The 18,372-nt window shown below is 41.2% G+C and overlaps 2 protein-coding genes across 5 annotated transcripts; both read right to left on the reverse strand.

The window, feature by feature from the left end:
• Positions 1 to 819: 819 nt before the first annotated feature.
• si:dkey-32e23.4 (dynamin-1-like protein) lies at positions 820 to 14,000 on the reverse strand. Of its 4 annotated transcripts, none has more exons than XM_004544312.3 (18): positions 13,976 to 14,000; positions 13,304 to 13,423; positions 11,802 to 11,943; positions 11,525 to 11,563; positions 11,282 to 11,328; positions 11,111 to 11,182; positions 10,930 to 11,016; positions 10,660 to 10,822; positions 10,223 to 10,343; positions 9,791 to 10,129; positions 7,796 to 7,916; positions 7,529 to 7,684; positions 7,329 to 7,418; positions 7,135 to 7,233; positions 6,840 to 6,956; positions 6,641 to 6,750; positions 4,157 to 4,316; positions 820 to 3,978 (listed from the first exon to the last, which is right to left on the reverse strand). In XM_004544312.3, the coding sequence occupies exons 2-18, from the start codon at positions 13,403 to 13,405 to the stop codon at positions 3,922 to 3,924; spliced, it is 2,022 nt and encodes a 673-aa protein (XP_004544369.1). In that variant the 5' UTR covers positions 13,406 to 13,423; positions 13,976 to 14,000; the 3' UTR covers positions 820 to 3,921. The 4 variants fall into 4 exon arrangements, with proteins under 4 accessions (XP_004544369.1, XP_004544368.1, XP_004544367.1 ...); XM_004544311.3 differs by having other exon boundaries at positions 13,851 to 13,998; XM_004544310.3 differs by having other exon boundaries at positions 13,846 to 13,998.
• Positions 14,001 to 14,100: 100 nt separating this feature from the next.
• ubl4a (ubiquitin like 4A) lies at positions 14,101 to 18,106 on the reverse strand. The gene is made up of 4 exons (XM_004544314.4): positions 17,896 to 18,106; positions 16,523 to 16,628; positions 16,177 to 16,415; positions 14,101 to 14,789 (listed from the first exon to the last, which is right to left on the reverse strand). The coding sequence occupies exons 1-4, from the start codon at positions 17,941 to 17,943 to the stop codon at positions 14,682 to 14,684; spliced, it is 501 nt and encodes a 166-aa protein (XP_004544371.1). The 5' UTR covers positions 17,944 to 18,106; the 3' UTR covers positions 14,101 to 14,681.
• Between the last annotated feature and the right edge of the window lie 266 nt (positions 18,107 to 18,372).

Genomic DNA, 18,372 nt, shown 5'->3' on the forward strand with positions numbered 1-18,372 from the left:
TGGTCTAGTCTAGTCTCAGTTGGTGGGGAGGTGGGGTGTGCTATAAGAGGGCAATAAGAATAACTGGTTACAGTGGGAGACAAAGTGCAGGCAATTTAAAATAATCACCTGAGAAAAAGGGTTTATTAGTTATTGCTTCATTTTCATTCTTCAGCGCCGACCGAGTGAATGAAGCTGCTCAGCCTGCTGTCCTCTGTTGTAAATGGTTTGACTGCTGTGTTATACAGCATCTCTAATATTTGGTGGAGGCTGTAAATTCAGCACCGATCTCAACTGTCATGTTTGCCTTGCTGTGCCAGTACTGCACTCTCCCGGACTGTAGTGCCCTCGCTCGCTCTCATCCAACATTAATGACCAGCACTCTCCTCACACCGCTACGTTCAACTCATCCATCACTTCGCTCCTCAACCCCTGTTCGTGTTTAACTTGGATTGCCTTGACATCAAAAGGTGACAATCCATCATCTAAATGAGAGCAGATAACTGTAGTGAAATTTCACTCTTTCTGTGGCATCGTGGAGTCAAACAGAGAAGAGAGGTTTGAAAAATGGGAAAGAGTGCGCGAGTGCTGAAATCCTGGAGGACACTTCATAGCTGCGCATTGTTTTCATCATGCTGGTGTAACTGTAACAGACATCTGTAAGAAAGACTTTTTCAGTCGCTCGAGATCAATATAGTGAAGAAGAGTGAGTCCAATCACATCTACTGCTAGAGCTCTGTGGGGGACAAACAACCAAAAAACAAACAAACACATTTTACGAAAACTGTTGGAGCTGCATGTTGTCTATGACACCAGACACACACACTTCACTGCATGGGATCCTTTGATAGGGTTTAATGAGACCCTCCAAATGACATTTAGTCAACATTTATCACAAATATTGGCAGGCAAGAACTCATGAGGCAGTTGACACATGATCTTAATATACATTTAAATAATACAAAATATACATTCATTCATATCTTGACACATGCATACTGAACCATACATGCAACCGTATACAGGGCTTTCAGAAAAACACAGTGAAGACAGAATTACTGTTTAATAGTACCCTTAATGAGAAATTTCCCACCCAAAGTGTACACGTTTCCCTCTGGCCTCAAGTACAGTGTATCTGTTTGGATTATTTTGGAGTGAATTGCACAGTTTTGGAGAAATTTGATGCCATCTCTTGAACAGAAGTGGGCTAGATGGCTCTCACTTTGCGGTGCTGAAGGTACCTAAAAATCAAGCAAGTTCAACTCAGCCAAGCTTTCTTTGCATTAACTGGTTAAAAAGCAAACAAAAAGAAACCCTAAAAACAGCTGGTGATAACGGGTATCACAGCGTCAGTTAGTGACTGCATCATTTGACTCTTTTTCCTTAAAATACATAAACTCAGCACCTCATATTCCAGACAGTGACATTATCTGACGTGGTGCTAGTACATATATCCATCCATCCATCTTCTTCTACTTATCCAGTTCAGGTTTGCAGGGGCACTGGAGCCAATCTCAGCTGTGATATAATGAGAGGGAGAGTACACCCTAGCTAGTCTGTCACATGCCTAACACAGACAGACAGATACAGCAGTAAAATATAATGGTAACGATGTTGCAAATAAGAGGAGAAAGTAATGACGATATATATATATCATATGAACTCATTATCATCAAAATCACACTGAGTGGTAAACACACTCGCCTATAGATCCTCGGTTCAATTCTGGGAACCCAGCCTGCGAGGGTCACAAGCCTGGATAAAATGTGAGGGTCATGTCAGGAAAGGCATCCGGTGCCAAATCAAACACACAGTTTCATCCACTCTGACGACCTCTCGGGAAATAAGGGAGCAGCCTGAAGTACCTTCCAATATACTTATTTTATCATTTGGTGGGTCTCGGTGCTGCTGTTTATTTCTAATGTGACAGCTGTATGTTAGAGCTCATAAACTTTAAACCTGATATGCTTAAACATCACAGGTGTGTACATAAAAGAGCTGTGGATATCACTTGTCGCCAGCTTAAAGTGAAATTATTAATTATATAGTCTACAAATGTAACCAATTCATTTTCTAATTTGTACTCTATTAGCTGTATTTCCAGCAGTGTAAAGAGACTTAGCAGCAGATTAGGACCACAGACGTTCTGCATCACCAACCGAATGTATGCAAATTCCTGTCACAATGCCACATACACTTTGTGCTGCTGCAGCTTTATAGCTGGGCTTCAGTGCGTTAGTAAAGTATGGCTTCAAAAAGTTGCATATACAAAACATATTCCTTCAGCAAGGAACAACTTTTTTCACTGAAAGCAAACTGAAAATAAAATAGTGTAAACACTGTGCTTCCACCTGATCCTAAAAGGAAACTGATCAGATCATGCTCCTGACCGGGTCATGTGTTCAGCATCAGTTACCGTAGCAATTTAGCCAGGTAAAGAAGAGAGGCACCTTCGGGGACCCTGAAAACTCTGACTCGAGTTACCTCTGGTTGCCCTGTGTCATGTAGGAGCCGTCTTCTTTCATACCAAAACAATCCAGTAGATAAACAGCACTGCAGGCCGAGGAGGAGAACATGTATACTTGATCAGGGGCGAACTTTCTGTTTAAAGCAGGTCTTCCTGAAAAAGTCTAATTCTTAGGATAACATTAGTTTTGGCTATTATCTGAGCCTGAGAATGGGGGAGGAAAGCCGGGAAGAGATGCATTATTTTACATATTAATGAATATTACATAATGAAACAGTGACTGGCACAGGGGCAAATGAGTCAGGTTAAATTAAGACTGAGGTTTCTGGTTGGGAATGTAACAAAAAAACAACTGCAGGCAGGATTCATCTACATTTCTAATTGTCTCGCTTTCCTGGAGGCAGTTTATCTGAGCGGCAGGAAAGGGTCAGTAATACGAACAAGCTTATATCTCTGTAGCATTAACAGTGGAAACAAGTGGATAATTGGTTTTGTGGGGAAGGAAACGAAGCTACAGGAAATTTCAGTGCTATCATGTGGATCTGAAATATAATAAGCATACTCTTTTAATGGTTAATAAAATAAAAATAAAAACACACTTCAAGTGTAAGAATTGACTAACACTATGGTGCATACACACTTTATACTTAAGCTGTCCAGCTCAATGTGGCAGTCTTCTAAAATCGTACACAAACAGAGGGAAGGATATGTTGGGCATGTTTGGTTTGCTCACCTAAAACTGGAATGTTTACAGCAGGCAGTAAAAATAGGCTCATATGCAAACGAGACTGGAAAATAAACCTGATATTGATTAGCATCGGAGCTGGAAAAACAATCCGCAGTCATCCTGTGATTTCTTTAAATGACTGCAGCCTGTCTTTAGTGTTGCATTGCAGTCTGCATTGATTTGATTTTCACTTTATTTCTATATCTGCTGAGCACTCCAACAAAGGAGATTAAAGTCAGGAAATCTAATCTAACATAGTTTTAGCACCTGCTAAAGTGGGCTCAGAGGAAGCCCATGCCTGGAAAGCATGGAGCTGTGCAGTGTGAACACATTTCAAATTTATAAAAAAAAAAACAAACACAGAGAAAATAAATACTCCATACACAACATACATTACAAAAAAAGAAAACAAACTTATGACCCATCAAAGGTTTTCACACAAAGTATTGCAGGAAATTTTTGTTCGCGGCTATGCTTGTCACATTCTACCTGTTAAATAACACTTTCAGCCTGAGTGTGATTGATCTCTCTCTCTCTCAGCATTCACAGTGAAAAGCAACAGCTCCGGTATGCTGTTCAGTGCAACCGCCAGAGAGGAAAAAAAGTAGATCTGAATGTGCTATGGTCACTGGTCCGTGAGAAAACAGTGGTACTGCCACACATTAACACAGACTGCCGAAAACTCACATACACTCTCAAACTCTCAGAGCTCTCCTTTGACACAAAAGAAGTTGTTGCATTCCTCTGGCTACCAAAGATGAGTCTCCCGGATCTCAGAGATGATGTTATTGGCTTTTTTAAGCGCCTGAGAAAGAAAGAAAGAAAAAAAGAAAGAAAGACAGAAAGAAAGAAAGAAAGAAAGGCTGGTTAAATTGCTGGCATTAAGACCGCAGAGAAAAGAAAAAAAAGAAAAAGAAAAACAACTAGCTGTTCCACGATGTTCAGAACCCATTCAGAGAACAAATTGCATCATCCAATTTTACCTCAAGCATTTGAGCAACCTCAGTCCGCTGCTGTGCTGTGTCCTGTGACTCAATGAGCAGCTCCTGGAGCAGTGGCTGTTTGTAAAGCTGACCCACCAGCTCACTCTGCAGATGTTCTTTCACGTAGTTCACCAGGAAATGCATCACTGTCTTGGGCACACTGTAGACACACAGATCGATGATATTTACACTAGGGCTACTATTCTGAATTTGCATGCTTCCACCAACCAAGAAAGCTGTAGTCTGACTAGAAACTAGGGCGAGGGACTCCAGAGTTAGAGCTGAGTCCCTGTTCAGATCATTACTGCTGATTTATTTTGTGCTTAATCTCATATTTAAAAAAAGAAACAACTTCACTAAACTAATATTAAGAAACACTGATTTGTATGTATGTAGCAGCTGTATGAGAACAGACATCACTGCAGGAATCAACATCTGCACACTTATTCTCTAACAGAGCACCACAGTTAAGACAGACACATACAAAATAAACAAAAAAAAACACCCAGAACAAAAACTCTTATTGCTAATGCTGATATATTTAATCCCCTTACAGTAATTGAAGTAAAAGTAGGGAAAACAGTGCATGAGTTAATATCCACAGAGACTAAATCTAATATCCTCACTAAATGTGTCACCCTCTAGTTTACATGTAAATATAACCCCTGCATCTTTTTTAGAGGAAAAATAAAAGCTCTCATTATATAAGAAGCCTTTGTTCATGTAGTTAGACTGCTCTTTCAATGCAGCTCTTTTATCTAAGTAACAACTGATAAGATAAAAGGTTAACAGCTGCTAACCCTGAGCCACACTGACAGCACCATCAGGCACATCTAATTGTGAAGTTAATACACGCACGCAGTGGCACGCTTGCTCTCGCTGCCCTGCGGCCAGGCAGAAAAGATGCAAATGAGGGAAAAATCTGATGGATTTCATTAAAAAACAACATTTTCATCTGACCAATACATATCAGCACTGATCTAACATTAAAAGTGTTGGGAGAAGAAGAGCATCACGATACGTCTCACCTGAACAAACACAGCTACAAATGTTACACCTGAGCTGACATTTAGACTTGTACGCCTGTCGTTCAGGAAGCCTGAACACACTTTTCTGAACTTTTGACTGAGTGGCTAAGCTGCCTGTTGGAGCCAAGCCCACCCCTGTCCATAGATAAAACCAGTCCATGCAGGCAAATGCAAGTAAATGGACTTAAACTGCATCATTACTTTAATATAACCGGAGCAGACAACATTTTATATACGAGCGAACACTTCACCCAGACTTTCAGTCAGGGAACATTTCCCCTAAGGAATAAATCAGAAACTGCTCTCTGAACACAGATCGTACAAGCACTCGCATTAAGCATCATCAGGCAAAAATCCATCAGCATGAGCTCCTTCTGCACCAAAATACAGCTCCGCGGGAACCACAGTGGTCACAGTAGTACTCTCAGACCTTGAGGGAGGATTTAGCAATGTCATGTTTGATGGTATGAAATGGACAGTGACATGGCTGCGTGTTAACTATTTAAAGTTCAGGCTCAGTGTTTTAATGGGTCAGATAGACAGACAGCCTTCAGATTTTTGTGTTACTGATGTAAAAGTCTCTAATGATATTTGGTTAACCACTGATCAGTATCATCAATTCAGAAATGGCCAAGATATATGATCTACTCTTTTATCTAAGAGTTAAGGCCACACGGAGCGCTTTCGGAAAACACAAAGAATTTCCCAAAGTTTTTGGATCCAAACTTGTCGTCTAACACAGCGGTCCCCAACAATTTTTGCGCCACAGACCAATTTAATTTCAGACAATATCTTCACGGACCAGCCTTTAAGGTGTTGCAGATAAATACAACAAAATAAAATGACCAAGACAAAAACTGTGGTATTTTGCAAATATAATAATAAACACGAATCCACTGTGTAGTTGTGTAAATTTATTAGCAGCGTCCTTCTGAAATGCGCCAACAACACTGAGAGTAACATAAGACCCAGGGAAACCGAGTTAACGATAAAAACCATAAATTTTACACCCGAGCCTCAACTCTCGCGGCCCGGTACCAAACGACTCACGGACCTACAGCGCACTTGCTGGAAAATGCAGTGGTCTGATTGGTAAGCGAAGTTATGCTGCCGGCCCAAAAAATATTTTTAACGCTCAAAACATTTGAACAAATACATGTCCAGTGTATAAAAGCCTTTAAGCTCCTGAATAATAACCAGAGAAGTGGTTTTACAGAATGCTGTCACAGCAAAGCTGAACTTTGATCTCAATTAATCATTTTGTCCTATAAGAGACAACATAATTACCACATGAATTATTGCGAGTTCAGTAAGGTCATGTCACTTTTGACCAACTTTATTCTAACTGAATGTTTGTGCCAAATTTGAACTAATCAATAGCAACAACTGAGCTTTGAACGTGATGTAAAGGGGAAGTAGGGTCCCCTGAGGTGCTCTGGATTTGTGCCAGTCAAACCTGTCTTGGATGCTCTTGCGGACAATGAGGAAGTAGCTCTTGATGAGACGCTGGATGACCTCACAGTCCCTCTGCTCCCTCGAGCTCAGCTTTCGGGACACTGGCACAGCCTGACAGAGAGAAGGGCCAAGCAAAATATTAATACTGACCATCTGCAATGACTTCAGTGCTTTGTCATACTGCTAATCCCGCTACTCACTGTGTCAAGGAGGTTAATGGCCTGGCCTTTGCTGGGGCTCCCAAAGCCTGCAGCTGCAGCCTTTTCTTCCGTGACCTTCTCGTTCTTCCAGCGCTTCCCTCCGTCAAGAGCCTCTGCCTGAAAACAAGCAACTCAGAGGGTAAAAGACGGGTTTTTTTAGGCTGGGATTCCACTAAAAACTCTGAAAGTGGTTTTAATATTTAATTATGAATTACACTTCAGCTTTTAAAGAGCACAGTGTCTGCTGTTTAGCCAAGCAGAAAAAAAGTCCCTGCAGTGAGAAACAAACTACTACCTGCTGACTGTTGACAGATGCGGAGACCTGCGCCGCATCCGTGAAGTCTGGATGCTTTGTGTTGATGTAGGCAAGCTCTATTGCTACTAAATGATGGACCTGAAAGTAAAAAAAAAAGCAAAAAAAAAAGCATCCAGTGGGATGACTAATATAATTAATATAAAAATGATGATCTTGCTTAAGCTGTGGATTACCATTTCATTAGTAATCGGCAAGCGTTTCCGCAATAATCCAGTCACTACTTCCACAATGGAATCGTGCAGCTTGGGAAATCGAAGAAGCTCCTTAAAAATGCAAAGACACGCTGTTGTTTAACACGGTTCTGTAATAATTACTGCGGCACTATTTTCTTTATTCAACCATGTGTAAAGTGCAATATGATCTGTGGTCCCACCTGTGTACTGAAGGAGGAACAGTGCTGGATGATCCGCTGCAGCTCTTCATGAACCAGCTCCACGCAGCGCAGACTGGGCTCCTCTAGACGCTTAATTTGCCGCTTCACCAGCAGCTCAAAGGACACCTCGGGCACAAAAAGTGCTGGCCGTGGGCCCTGCAGGGCAAATATCATACATACATACAAACACAAATACACACCAGCTCCAGACTTGACTAGAATTAGGATTTAGTAGAGCTACACAAACAGAAGCGAGAAGAAGCTTACAGTAGCATTACGGATAGCAGTGAGGATATCGAGATCAGTCAGGCCCGCCAGGGGGTCGATAGACTGCAAGGTCCGGCCAAAGGTCTCGTGGAATATGTAACAGATCCGAGCACCTCCACAGCTGCAGAAAGAAGAGAAAGGTGAAAGTTGTGATATCAGTGCTGTGTCTCAGTCCTGCGTGTCAGCAATGCTAGCTGTGCCAAGCTTAAATGCAGTCAACCAAAAAGGGTCAATATTTGCTCCCCATGTATTTTAATGAATTAATCATCAAATGGTAAAAGCTGCAGAGTGGAATGTGTCAACGGAAGATGCTGATACCACTTTAGTTTACACCTACATTAGCACGAGGACATTACTCTCATGACGCTCGTCAAATGTCTCGATGCAGTCTCAATCATCCAGGTTTGCAAATCCCAAAAAGTGGATTCTGTTCATCTGGGTAGTGCACCTACCCTTGTCGACCCTTCTGTCGACAAGGGTAGGTGCACGGTTTCACTTAACCAGAAGGACTGTCGTGAAAAATTTTGTCACTGCTCACTGACAAAAATACTTATGAACCCCTACAACAAGACCCAGGTAGTGGTTACAGGAAGAGGGTGATAGATTGTCTGAAGCACTTAGATTAAGACAATGCTGCTGACCAGACCTCATACCACAGGCTACACCCAGGGGAAACTACACCAAGTCTGTATGGTTTACCTAAGATACAAAAACAGGGTGTACCTTTAAGACCAATTGTCTGCTCAGTCACATATAACATCTCAAAGTTTCTGGCTTTGATCCTCAACCCGTTGATAGGCAGCTCTAAACGCTATATCCAGAACACTTTGAATTTTGTTGAGAAGCTTAGAGATGTCATAATGGAGGCAGATGAAACAATGGTCTCATATGATGTTACGTTTCTCTTCACTTGTGTTCCAGTCACTGAAGCAGTGAAGGTAGTTCATAAGAGATTACAGGATGACCCCAACCTCAGCAGCAGGACCACTCTCAGCACCGACCAAGTGTGTTTGTTTGTGGAACTGTGTCTTCATTCCACCTATTTCAAATACAAGTGTCAGTACTACAAGCAGAAACATGGGTGTGCCGTAGGTTCCCCAGTTTCACCCACTGTGGGCAACTTGTACATGGAAGAAGTGGAAAACGGGGCTCTGTTATCCTACCCTGGAACACCCCCAAGTCGTTGGTACAGGTATGTGGATGACACCTGGTTGAAAATCAAATCTCAGGACGTACCACAATTCACTGATCACAATAACTCGGTGGAGAAACACATCAAGATCACCATGGAGGTTATGAAGAAAGACCGCCTTCTTAGACTTTGAGATTTCCATTATTAAGGGGGAACATTTAAAAGTTGATGGGTAACGTAAAGTATTTAAGGTTTGACCCTCATCACCCACTGGAGCACAAACTGTGTGTCATAAGGACGCTACGACAAAGAGCGAACAGCATCGCCACAGATACAGTGGCCAGGGAAGCAGAAGAACATCATATCAAGAAGGCTGAGGAGGGGGCGTAATGGTATATTTTTCACATTTCACCAGCTTACAGTGCTGTGATTGAAGCCATTCCCCACCTCTCTGTGAATAGTACTCAAGGCCATTGATCAGCTGTCATTGACCAATGGTCTTTGATCAGTGGCTGTTGATCAATGTTCATAACAATTTCATATTAATGATCAAGAAACTGACCTCATAGACCATTGTTCGTTAGTGGGCTAGCTTCAGTCATTATGCAAATGTCCTGTTTAAAAGGTTGGGGAAACCTGCAGCAATCAGCTGAGACTGAAGAAGTCACTTCAGTGAGCGACGAAACGTTTCTCTCACTGAAAACGTCCAGATGAACAGAATCAACCTTTTGGGACGCTCATCAAAGTAAGTTAAAATGCAGATTTGTGCAACAACTGCTGTGTTGAGCAGAAGAGTTAAGGCATTTCACTAAATCAGAAAACAAAAGCTCCACCAGGTGCCACTAGAGTGTGGTCAGACTCACAGCTCTGAGGTTTGTATGTGCCTGGCTGTTCCCTCTATGGTGTTGCAATAATCGCTGGCAAACTTGGTGACTATCTGTAGCAGGGTGGCACTGTGATCCTCTACGGGCTGTCCGTAGCTGTTGAGTCTTGCCTGGTACTGGGCACTCAGCACAGTCACTCGGGTTTTGAGGTCTGGCAAGCAGTCCCGGATGTGGTGCATGAGCAGCCTGCTGAGAGTTTTGGCCAGATAGCGAGAGCCAGCACGAGACACTAGCGAGGGATAGTGGCGCTGCAAGAAAGCCTGCTCATCCTTCATTGAGTCCTCCAGGCTTTTCTGAGTATTTATGTCATGCTGGCTCCTACAACAAGAAGAAAACAGCGAGTTCAGTAAGATAATCAGAATATTAATACTTTTAATTATAGATCAACAAGCAAGTTTGTTTCTTCCAAACCTGTTAACCACCCCGATAATCCCAAGCCTGACTGGAATGACTCGACCCAGAAGGACCTCCAGCGCATCGGTTCCTGCATCCATCAGGTCCAGCTTACTGACCACCAGCAGTGTTCGACGGCCTGACAGACACCAACACAACATTCACAGATCATTCAGGGTGAACTGTTCCCCCATTTAATCATTCTCTTTATCACCACAGCCAAAGGGAGCACATGAACATTCATTTTCCTGTCAGCAAGGTTTTTAAACTGTAAAGACAGGCTATATCAGTAGCATGAAATTACTTCTTTCGACGCATTTGATAATTTAAAAATGAAAGCATGTTATGTAACAATTTAAAAATGAAGCACGTCATGCAGTAAACACAGAGAGAGAGAGAGAAAATTAAGATAAATTCTGAGGAAAAAAAAAACCCCTGTATAAATAATGTCTTACCATCTGTATCAACCTCACGAGCCAATTTTAGTGCATCAGATGTGGCCAAGTCAGAGTTGGCAGGGGACACTGCGAGGATAAGGCAGTTTGGATTGGAGATAAAGGACAAGATCATCTCTTGCACTTGAGCCTCGATGTCCTTTGGCTGGTCCCCAACAGGAACCTAAGACAACCACAGCACACATTCGATCATTATTAATGATTATCTAACGTCACTGTGTTTGCATAAATCATATCCAGTCAGCATCCCCGTCAAGAGGCTGAATCTACCTTAGTAATTCCAGGTAAATCAACCAGAGTGAGATTAAGAACTTTTGGAGAGAAAATCTTCAGATATATGGGCTCAGGACTGATCCCCTGGATATGAAAAACAGAGAAAGAAAATAATGAATCCAGTGGAAACAGCTGAACCTGCAGCATTACTGAGCGCACATCAAAGTGTTCTTCTCACTTTATTGTCGCCTGAACCTCGTTCAGTCTCTGCTTCAATTTCCCGACGAATTTCCTGAAAATCTGTGAAGATCTATTAAAAGAGTGAGAAAATTACACATCACATAATCCTAGCACACAATACAGAACCAAAGCAGTGTACATATTATTTGAATGCCTAAGATAAACAAACCTGATTCTTGCAGTGCAGAAATGTACCCCATTCTTCAGCTTTGACACCTGAACAAATAGGAGTAAGTGTGAATTTTAACACAGATAAAACTAAGACTTTGAAGAGACATTATGCTAATTTGAATATAAGACAAAGCCACTTGTGTTCATACTAGACGCAGAAAGATCAGGCTGAAGAAAATGTCAGAAAAGAAATGAAGAAGTTAAACAAAGACAAGTGCATGCAGATCAAGTGTAGAGAGACCTGGGTAGCTGTTTTGGGCATTTTGCTTAATCCCATTTCCTGAAAAGCCAGTGAAGGAGAAGAGGAAGAAAGAGAGTGTTAGCAAAGCAAGACCATAAAAGGAATAGCAGTTAAAAACAGTGAGAAAAGGTGCACGTTAACTACTGCATGCAGTATACACTTTAATAACAACCTTCTGTTACTCTATTCTCCTCATTCTTCTGCATACCCTAACTTCCTAAACTTGACTTTGTTTTTTTTAAAGGAATATAACAGTGACAGATTTGTGTTTGTTTACCGTTCTCGATCTTCAGCCTCTCCTGCAATGGGGGGACATTAACAAGCTGCAACACCAGGGGTCGTCTTGTGACTATTCCTGATCCTCGAGGCAAGAAATCCCGTCCAACCAGGCTCTCCAACACAGAGCTCTTTCCACTGCTCTGTTATGACACATGATAAGACCAGTTTAACCCTGATACAGTCATCTGCAAAGTTTTCATGCAGTGTGGATACGCCATTGTGAATATAATAAAAAAGATAACATGAACCCAGTTTACAGCTTCAGCTACAGCATACATGACAGATGATGGAATGTTATAGATAAAAATTTGAGAAAACTGCATCACCATTGAGCTTTTTACTTCAAGCTCTCTTGGGCAAACTTTTTTGTCAATTCTTTAAGCAGCCTTCAGAATTAGTTCTCCAGGCTTCATGAAGGACATTCAAACCTCTTCTTCGGATGTTGTCTGCCTTTTGTTTTGTCAAGATGATACCACACTGCTTCAATTATGTTGAGGGTTGGCCTCTCCATACCTGATACTGTTCCATTGTGTGTGTGTTGTATATCCAGGTAAACTTTTATTGCATTGGCAGTGTATCTGGGATCATTATCATCCTGAAAAATGAAGCCACCGCAAATCAGATACTTTTCAGATGGCACTACATAGAGGATCAAAATCTGACTGCATTTTTCTGTGTTCATAATTTAATCAATTTTGATAAGACCACTGGCTGAAAATGCAGTTCTAAACCATGATAGAACTTCCACGGTTTTACAGTAGACACTCACTGTAGTGCCTCCCTCCTGACATCTCTGTAGATGATTTGAACCAAACATTTCAAATACGGATTCATCACACGATAAAACCTGCTGCCATTGATTTTCAGTCCAGTTTGTAATCTGGGATACCTCAGTGTTTTCTCCTGGTTTCCTTTCCTTAGGAATGGTTACCTGACAGCCACTCTTCCACTGACAACCCTGATGAGACTTTAGTGAATAGTCAACTGAAGGACCAGATGCATCTCTCAGGTTCTGTGTCAGGTCTTTGATGGATTTTTTCCCCTATTTCTTAAGGACATGACTTTCAGATGCAGTTCATCTGCTGTAGATATTTTTTTTATGTATACAAAGTTTTCAGCTCTTTTGGGATCTTTTTCACAGATAAAGAAATGGGAATAAAATATTTTCACTAACAAGATGCCCAAAGATACACCTCAAAGCATGTTCTGTAAGTTAGTTGTCTGCTATATTGCTCAGGCTTTGAGTTAGGGAATAAACAAATTAACTTAATGAACAAAACATTTCTGTAAAAATGCTCAGGTACAAGGACTTGACTGAAAAGGAGTGAAAAAAGTAGGCAGTCTCCAAAGAAGAACTTTGATAGACCTTCAGAAAACCTGAAGAACTATTGTTCAAGACTACTTTAATTAGAAGACAGCCTGGCTGCTTGGAAACAAAATATAACGAAATCATGGGTAGCTCAGACTTTTGCACAGTACTTTAGATGCGTCCTAGCCTACCTGAGATCCAACCACGACTATCTGAGGTAACTGTATGATCTCCGCCCCCAGTGTTAGAAAGACCTCCTGCAACCGGTTGATGGTGGGAATGAGAGTTTCCATCCTTCCAACAGACGGTTGCTACATTGGGGTTTTTTTTTTTTAAATGAATAAATTAAAAACACAAACACACACACACACAGAGCAAAGATAAAACAAACTTCAAAATTGTTAAAAAAAAACAAAAGCAGTATAGCTTCGTCAGAGGGAGAAGTGGTCCTGATGAGAGGGGTGTAACACCACGCTCAATCCTCCCAGGTTAAGCACCAGTTTGAAGTGGCATTTTAAGATAAACACTGGTTACGAGTTGTCAACTACTGGGATGAAACCAGGTCTGACTAACAGTGCAACAAATGGTGGTGACAGCACAAACCGAGACACTCGATGTTATGTGCCAACTATAGCTTGCTAAATCTATTGGGTAAAGGGAGGAAGTGAAATGGATAAGCTAGCTAACTGCTTACACTCGCTTAGCTGCTAAAGAAACGGTACCCGATGCTGACCTCACCAATGTTCAAGATATATTCCTTCCTATCCAAGTTTCCTGTTCTTCATAGTTTGTATTAAAACAACGCGTTAACCCTTCATTCTACCCGAAATGTCATCCAAAATTAGCAGCATAAAGATACAGACCGTCAGTTGATCACATAGGCGGAACCGTATTACTCAGTCAATCCAATTGGTCAAAAATTTGAGTCACGAGGTTTCCTAGCATCTGATTGGCTGATATGTAAAGTCCCGCCTTGTGAAACCTCAAATCAAACCACACTGCTTATACATTTATATATTCTGACACTTAAAAAGCACACAAGAAAAGCGGAAAGATAGGCTTTTTTTCCCCCTGTGTTTTAATATCTGTATATATAAACATGTTATTTACATACAATGGCCATCAGTAAGTTACAGAATAAAACATGTATGAACTTTGCACAGATGGTTATAACAGGAAACACCCAGTCATCACGCAACCCAAATATTACTAATAAATACCCTCCATTAGAAGTTAGTGTCCCCTGGAATTTGTAGCAGCCAGAGATCATGTGAAGACAGCTTCATAAATGGACTCCTTTGTATTCAGATATTATGTGATCAGGTCGAGGTTACTGTGCCACCAATGACAAGGGCCAATTTCAAGAGGCCAAGTTTTCTCATCCAAGATAAGAAAGCCCTATTGCTGAGATAAACAATCAGTGTTATCCATGCTCACCCTGGGGCTCTCTGTAAGAAAAATGACATTGTATTTTTCACAGTCTAACACTCTGAACACCGTATGCATGTCAAAGCACTGAGCGTCTCTCAAACAACAATTGGAAAAAAAACAGCTTCAAGCTATGCATTCTTAGTCCATGTATGAGGTGTCCATGCCCTCGCCCTCCGGATGAAGCAACCTCCCCGCTAAGCGCTCAATGTCATCGAGGCTAAGCTGTCGAAGGGAACGTTCATAGTCCTTGAGAAAAGAAAGAAAGTAAAAAAGAAATAAAAACATATTGAAAAGTAGCAGGTTAAAAACATTTCAGTACATTTATTTACAACATGTTCTGGCTTAGAAATAATGCATGAAGGACTGGAAGCATGACCTTCAGAAACATTTTTGTTGCTCTTAAAAGGAGTTTGTTAAGTCCAAAAAGTGTAGACGCAAGTGGAGGTAAGCTAATTTGCAATTTTGACTGTTTGTTTTGTAATGATGTTAAAATTATTTGCACGCAAATAATTAAACAATTTCAGGATAACAACAGAATTTGGCAGCAAAAGGCCAAACTAGATTTTGCTTCATCCCCCCCCCCCTTCAAACACACACGCATGTCTGGCTGCTACTGGTCTGAGTTGTTCAATTAATTATTTAGCCCAGCATAATTAGTGGCTCCATAGTTTAGTGGTTTACATATTTGCCTAACAAGCGAAAGGAGGAGACATGAATCCCTTTGGGGTTTCGTTGGGAAGGCATGCAGAGCTACCTGCTGTGGCAACGCCTCGTGAATGAGGGAGCAGCTGAATGTAGCTTCTAATTAGTGAGCACAGTTGGATGGATAGGAGCTGATCAACTAACAAACTCAAGAGTAGGGCTGTTCGATATAAGGATATATATCGGATGACAATATAAAAACATCTATCGTTTCATTTTACGCTATCATTTGTTTCGTGGTGTCGCAAAATAAACTGTTTACGGCAATATTTTTTCATCGTTTTGATGGTCACTATATTAATTTCTTAAAGTTATCTCTTTCTCTTATATTTAATATAACCACACTATGGACAGACAAGCGCCTGTTTTTATGCGTTGTCGTTAGCAACAACGACAGTAAAACCATTGCATGTCCGCTTGTTTATCTTCCACATAAACCTTTCACAATAAAGCTCAAGATCCTGTTGAGACTTTTCAAAATAAACTTAATCACGTAAAAGAGTATGCAGAGTACTTAAGGATGAGAAGCAAAAAAGTGCTGACAGGTGCTAAAAAAAACAAAAACCTTAGACTCAAACGTTAGAACAGGCTTTTCCCTGCAGCACGCCGTGTAATAAATACTCACAAAGAAAACAGCGGCCGTTACAACTTATGTCTAAAAATGTGTAGTTTCATGCATCGGTTAAAACACTCGACTCCAGGTACACGACGCCCAGCTGGAAACACTTTACGCAAGTCGAGCTGCCCGCGATTCTCAGAATGTACAGAAAATGTAAAATTTTTGTGATTTATATCGTTATCGGACGATAAATCTCATTGTTACCACTACATGTTCATAAATCATCCATAACTGGCCCTTTCAACTTTATTAAATATGCACAGCTGTCAACTTGTGTGACGAAAAAAAATAGATGATGCTGCATTTATATACCTTAATAAGCTGTTCATGAACCTTTGCTGCATCTGCCGGACTAAAGTGTCTAGCAAGTATAGTGGAGATGGTCTGCCATACTCCTCCCTGTGTGCTGCTTCCGCTGCTGGTGCTGCTACAGCTACCACCGCCGCCTGGTGCTGCTGTCCCTGAAGCTGCAGTCCTCTCTCCCACGGGACGGATTACCAGATTCAATTTAGCTTCAGGACCAATAGAGTAATCACTCAGTCTGTGTTCATCTGAGGGAGAGTGATATAATGTATTGCCATTAAAAATTTACATATGATGCATGCAGAAAAGTATTAACAAATGCTGCCATCAAATGTGGCACTGTTGCCACATCTACCTGCTAGAGCTTTCCCTTTGTAGAGTAACCGTTGTTGGTTTGCTGGTATGTTGAGACGTTCAGATACAAGCTCCTTCACTGTGGAGACCTTTTCGTCTTCAGTCACCTGGAAGATAAACAACCCAATCATGTAGTACATGTGTAATTTAAGAGCATGACGCTAGCTGTTTTCTTTCTGTGCAGCTGAACAGCGTTTAAATTACACAGCACACAGTGCTGTAAAAGAGTATTTGTCCCAGTCTTGATTTCTTGTTTTTTGGCATATTTTGAACAAAACAAAACAACACACACACACACACACACACACACACACACACACACACACACACACACACACACGCACACACACACGCACGCACACACACACACCTATCTCACATTTGCCAAAAAGCATCTTGATGATCCCCAAAACTTTTTGGGAAATATTCTTTAGACTGACGAGAAAAGAACTGAACTTTTTGAAGAGTTTGAGTTCTGTGTTACATCTGGTGTAAAACACAGTGGAGGTAGTGTGATGGTGGGGCTGCTTTGCTGTTTCGAGACCTGGAAGACTTCGTGTAATTGATGGAACCATGAATTCTGCTCTATCCTTCAGGATTTTCTGGTAGAATGTCCGGTCATTAGTTTGTCCTCTAACACTCAAACGCCTTTGGGTTATGCAACAGGATAGTGACCAAAAACACAGCAGCAAAAAACAGAAAGGGGATATAAATAAGTGACATCCCCGCTTTGTACTGACCTTTGTAGAGGTCCTTTCTCTAAAAAATAAATAAATAAAGTGCACTCTGGCTAACATTTTAAACGAAATGGCTGTAATCACTGTAATAGCGTAGATGTTGTGCATGGAACCACTTCTCTGCTGAACACAGAATTTTTAAACAATTTTAGAAAAAAAATCCAGTTTGTGCTTCATAATGTTTTAAAAATTAGCTTTGTGAGAGACAGACTGAGGCTAAAGCTAACTGACAGCTATATTGGTCTTACTGCACGAAAAAGTGTTTTCCTAAGATAGGACTTCCCCTTTTTTTTCTTTACCCGAAATCACAAAGACCGGCTTCAAATGCTACTAGTCAGCTGTTGTCAGGCGAGATTGTATGCAACATCTTATCCAGGATTTGGCTAGCACGCCAGCCACTATAACATCAATGACTCTGAGGAGAAATGCCCATACAACCGGCTAGTGTAGGCTACAGTGTGTAGCACTGAATCCCAGTATTTCTGACAGGCTATTTTATTACTTCAAAAAACATATGCGTAGCCGTTTTTCTAAAGGCAGCTCGGCATGTGACATGCCAATGCTGGCTCGGCTAAACTGCTAGCTGCGATCGCAGTTAGCAAGAGGCGGTGAGCTAGCGCAGCGGTACTTCACTCACCTGTACGCTGCACTCTTTTCCTTGAAGCGGTTTCACCGTGAGGATCATTTTTGAATATGCTTTCAAAAAACAAAAAAATTACACAACAATAAAGATAAAGTAACAAAGCCTCCCGGAGTGTGCTGCTTCAGAGTACAGCTACTTTATCAGCTCGCAATTCTTTGCTTGCCAACGGCCCATTTTCTTCTCCCGCATCCCACTACCGCCGCGCGCTGGCCGGAGTGTGGCATGGCAGCTACACCAGCCTTCGGAGGAAAGTGTCATAACAACAAAAACAAACAATAATCCATTTATTTTCTCCTAATTATGCCGCAGTTGAATATTAAAAAGAAAAAAAAAGGATGGGAAAACTCAAAAAAGGCTTACAACTTTGACTTATAACGCGGCTATTAGTAATATTATCAACAATGCTACACCAGGGCTAATTTATTACGTTTTTAAAACATTTTTTTCCTTTTTGTGTGTTTAAATAACACA

The sequence above is a fragment of the Maylandia zebra genome, linkage group LG12 (assembly GCF_041146795.1).
Source record: "Maylandia zebra isolate NMK-2024a linkage group LG12, Mzebra_GT3a, whole genome shotgun sequence".
NCBI classification, from domain to species: Eukaryota; Metazoa; Chordata; class Actinopteri; order Cichliformes; family Cichlidae; genus Maylandia; species Maylandia zebra.